Source organism: Chrysochloris asiatica, unplaced genomic scaffold, assembly GCF_000296735.1.
Source record: "Chrysochloris asiatica unplaced genomic scaffold, ChrAsi1.0 scaffold00203, whole genome shotgun sequence".
Classification (NCBI taxonomy): domain Eukaryota; kingdom Metazoa; phylum Chordata; class Mammalia; order Afrosoricida; family Chrysochloridae; genus Chrysochloris; species Chrysochloris asiatica.
In genome coordinates this window covers 433,430-437,437 of record NW_006408721.1, presented here as the reverse complement: position 1 = coordinate 437,437, position 4,008 = coordinate 433,430, and the positions used below count along the sequence as shown (strand labels likewise).

Genomic DNA, 4,008 nt, shown 5'->3' with positions numbered 1-4,008 from the left:
TATATATATATACATATATATGTATATATATACACATATATATATGTATATATATATACACGTGTGTGTGAGTGTGTGTATCATATATATGTTTCACTGGTCTTGCTGCTCTAGAGAACCCAGCCCATGGTATTTTCAAAAGCTTCATATGCACGTGAAAGTTGTACAATGAATAAGGAAGACCACAGAAGAATTGATGCATTTGAGTTATGGTACAGGAGAAGAATATTACAAGTATCATGGAATGCAGAAGAACAGACAAATGTGTCTTGGAAGAAGTGTATCCAGAATGCTCCTTAGAAGCCAAGATGGTGAGGCTTCGTCTCTCATACTTCAGATATGTTATCAGGAGGGACCAGTCCCTGGAGAAGGACATCATGCTTGGTAAAGTGGAGAGTCAGCAAAAAAGAGGAAGACCTCCAACAGGATGGATTGGAACACTGGCAGCAGCAATAGACTCAAGTGTTAACAACTGTGGGGATGGCACAAGACTGGGCAGTATTTCATTCTGTTGTGCATAAGGTCACTATCAGTTGGAACAGACTTGACAGCACCTAACAACAGTGATTGAGGATATTTATAACTGGTGTAATGGTTAAAAGTGCTCAACTCCTAATATCAAAAGGTTGACTGTTCAAACCCACCAGCTACTCCAAGCAAGGATGATACAATCTTGTTCTGCAAAAATTTTAGCCTTGGGAACCAACTCTATGGGGCGATTCTACTGTGTCCTATAGGGTCACTATGAGTCATAATCAACTTGATGGCAATGGGCTTAGGTATTCTTATTTTTAGAAAAGGAAATAGGTGTAGTGAAAGAAAACGTTCAACCAAAGTTTCAAAATGAATTGTTTGTCGACCTTGAGATGAGAGAGAGAAGAAGCAGCACTGGTTGGTACAAAGCTTGGGGAGATCTGAGAACTCCTGAGCCCATGGATGACCTAGTCATGGAGAGCTAGAGCTGAGAGTGAAGCGTCTAGCTGATATGAAGTGGGGAAAATGCACAAGAACACCCAAACTTGCAGACAGTACCCATTTGACCTAGCTTCGAAGGCTTGATGACCACAGCTCGACTATAGAGAAAGGAAAAGAAATTTGATAAAGGAAGCAAGTGTAACTTGCTACAATTTGATGAACTTGACCAATATTTATGGATATGTTGTTGTTATTAAGTGCCATCAAGTCAGTACTGACTCATAGTGATCTTATGCACAGCAGAATGAAAGACTACCAGATCCTGGGCCAACCTTACTACTTTTGCCACGCTTGAGTCTATCAATGCTACCACTTGGCCAATCCATTTCGTTGGGGGGTCTTCCTCTTTTTCTCTGACCCGCTCCACCTTACCAAACATGATATCCTTCTCCAGCGACTGGTCCCTCCTGACAGTATGTCCGAAGGATGAGAGACAAAGTCTGGCCATCTTTGCCTCCAAGGAGCACTCTGGCTGCACTTCCAAAATGGATCTACTAGTTCTTTTGGCAGCCCATGGCACTTTCAATATTCTCCTCCAACACCATTAACTCAAAAGCATCAATTCTTCTATGGTCTTCTTTATTCACTGTCCAGTTTTCGCATGCATATGAGGTTATCTTGAAAACAAATAAGCCAAGCACTTTGTGCCTTTATAGTCCCCTCCACTTTTGGTAGCCAATTTCTAATTTACCCATCCCTATTGAAACTAGTAGCTACTAGTAGCTCAAAATACCAACAAAGAGGGAAGGAGTCTTCACATCATGGATCAAGCTTGTCCCTTTGAATACCATTACTCAACTCTGCCAATGTTATATAACCATGGTGGTGGTTATGTGCCGTGGAGTTGGTTCCAACTCATCGTGACCCATTATACAGTTTCCGAGGCTGTAAATCTTTACTGAAGCAGAAAGCCTCATCTTTCTCCTACAGAACAGCTGGTAGTTTCGAATTGCTGACCTTTAAGGTTAGGAGTCCAACTCGTAACCACTACGCTACCAGAGCTCCTTGTTATACAGCCATAGGCAAAAGTAAACAAGTAAGCACAGTTATGTTCCAATAAAATTTATCTACAAAATCAGTCTGTGGCCAGATTTGGTCCACAGACTGTAGTTTGCCAACTTTGTATTAGATATTCAATTGCTTCTCTGACAATTTATTGCTTCTCAGACAATAAATTGAACAAGCAAAAAATAATGATTTTTAAGCAGATTTACTAATACATCATTGCTGATGTTAAGTGCCGTCAAGTTGGTTCTGACTCATAGCAACTCTGTATCGGGATACTGAATACCACAGTGGAAGGAGGATAGGCTTTAAGTTCAGATAGACATGCATTCCAACTCTGCTAATTCACTCACAAGCTGTGCTACACAGGTCTCTTAGGTACCATTTTCCTCATCTATAAATGTGTCAACATCTCATAAAGCATGTAGTGCAAATTAGAGTGTTTGTAAAATGCTGACTTTTTAATGAAAGGAAAATATGAGTCAGTAGGTATAAAATAAAAATGTAAATTACCAATCAAACATGGTAAAATTTAAAAACATCTATAGATGCACACATACTCACAAAGACCATTTGATTTGGTTTGTTTCTACTTAGAGCCAATGTCTGTAATACAGGCAAGGTAGTGATGTGCCATGGAGTCAGTAGTGACCCATAGCAACCCTGGATAGGTTTCTGAGGATGTAAATGTTTATGGGAGCAGAAAGCCTATCTTCCATAATTTCTGCTTGCCATGTATGACACTTGTTGAATTTTTTAAAATTTATTACGTTACATATTCAAAGGAGAGGATTCTTGATGCTACTAGCATACTCCAATGACATGCCTTCACAATCAGTTAGGAAACAAAAAAAGTGAGACATAAGGAGTCCACAACCAACAGTTTGGAAATAGTAAGTCTTTGGGATAATGAATGACATTTCACTTAGAGTAAACAAATATAGATTAGACTCCCAATCAAGACTTAGTACAAAAATTTTACTGTGTTTTAAAAACTGGTCAAAGTAAAATACAGAAATGCATAGTATTTATATAAGACATTCATGACATTAAGGAATCATCAATTTCAGATTATTAGGCTAAAATAGACCTTCTGAGAATAAACCAAAGGTGGTTTGTGAACATAACACAAAGTTATACTTAATACAGCTACTTCACAGTGACTTTTAATGTTTTTGACAAATAAAACCCATGTGACAGGATTTGAACAGAAAGTTCACCGGAACAACAAAGTAAATCTCCAAAAGTTACTCTGTTAGCTCATAATCTTTGGACATAAAGTTAGCTCTACCCAACACCCAGGAGATCAAAGACCATGAAAAGCAAACCTCAAATATCGTTGCTCCTGTGAATCGACTTAAAGCAGCAAACTCAAGGATCAAGGTACCTGCACATGCTGTACAGGTATCTGTCTCAGTTCCTGTCCGAGCTTCTGGTTTTCGGATCCCAAACTTCAAATTAATCTAAACAAAATTAGAAGATTATTATTTACAATTACCAAGCGATAAAAACATCTTAATTTTAAAAATGACTTTTTAATCAAGACATTTTTATCAAATCGTGAAAGTAATTCATAGCATCTAACAACAGGAGCCATATGCTTCCTAATAGCCTGGCCACACCCCTCTGCTCCCATTCAAATTCCTAATTGCCTCTACTGGTTGCACTTCTGGAAGAGTGATTTGTTTTAAGTAGTTTGTTACTATGAACAATATTGAAACTATCTTGTCCCCTTATGTTACCTAAGTCCCTTAACAACAAAACTTAAATTGAAACCTAATGCTAAGAATAATGAACTTTTAAGAAAAGGAAAAAAAGTGTAATCCGCTACAATTTGATGAACTTGACCTATACTTAAGGAGACAGTAGCTTAAATGAGGGAAGGAATCTTCACAGCAATGATCATTCCCACCCCCTCTGTACACAGGGTCGACAGGGATGGGTAACTTAGACACTGGCTACCTAAAAGGAGGGGCTATAAAGGCACGAAGTGACAGGCTTACAAGTTTTCAAGAGGGAGTTTAGTTT

The 4,008-nt window shown here is 38.5% G+C and overlaps 1 protein-coding gene across 2 annotated transcripts in view; it reads right to left on the bottom strand.

The window, feature by feature from the left end:
- The window catches only part of EDEM3 (ER degradation enhancer, mannosidase alpha-like 3), a 96,997-nt gene that overhangs the window by 43,040 nt on the left and 49,949 nt on the right, over positions 1-4,008 (bottom strand). For both annotated transcript variants that reach the window (XM_006872524.1, XM_006872525.1), the window contains exon 7: positions 3,309-3,443. In XM_006872524.1, the coding sequence (XP_006872586.1) occupies positions 3,309-3,443 (135 nt within the window). The remainder of the gene's footprint in view (positions 1-3,308; positions 3,444-4,008) is intronic.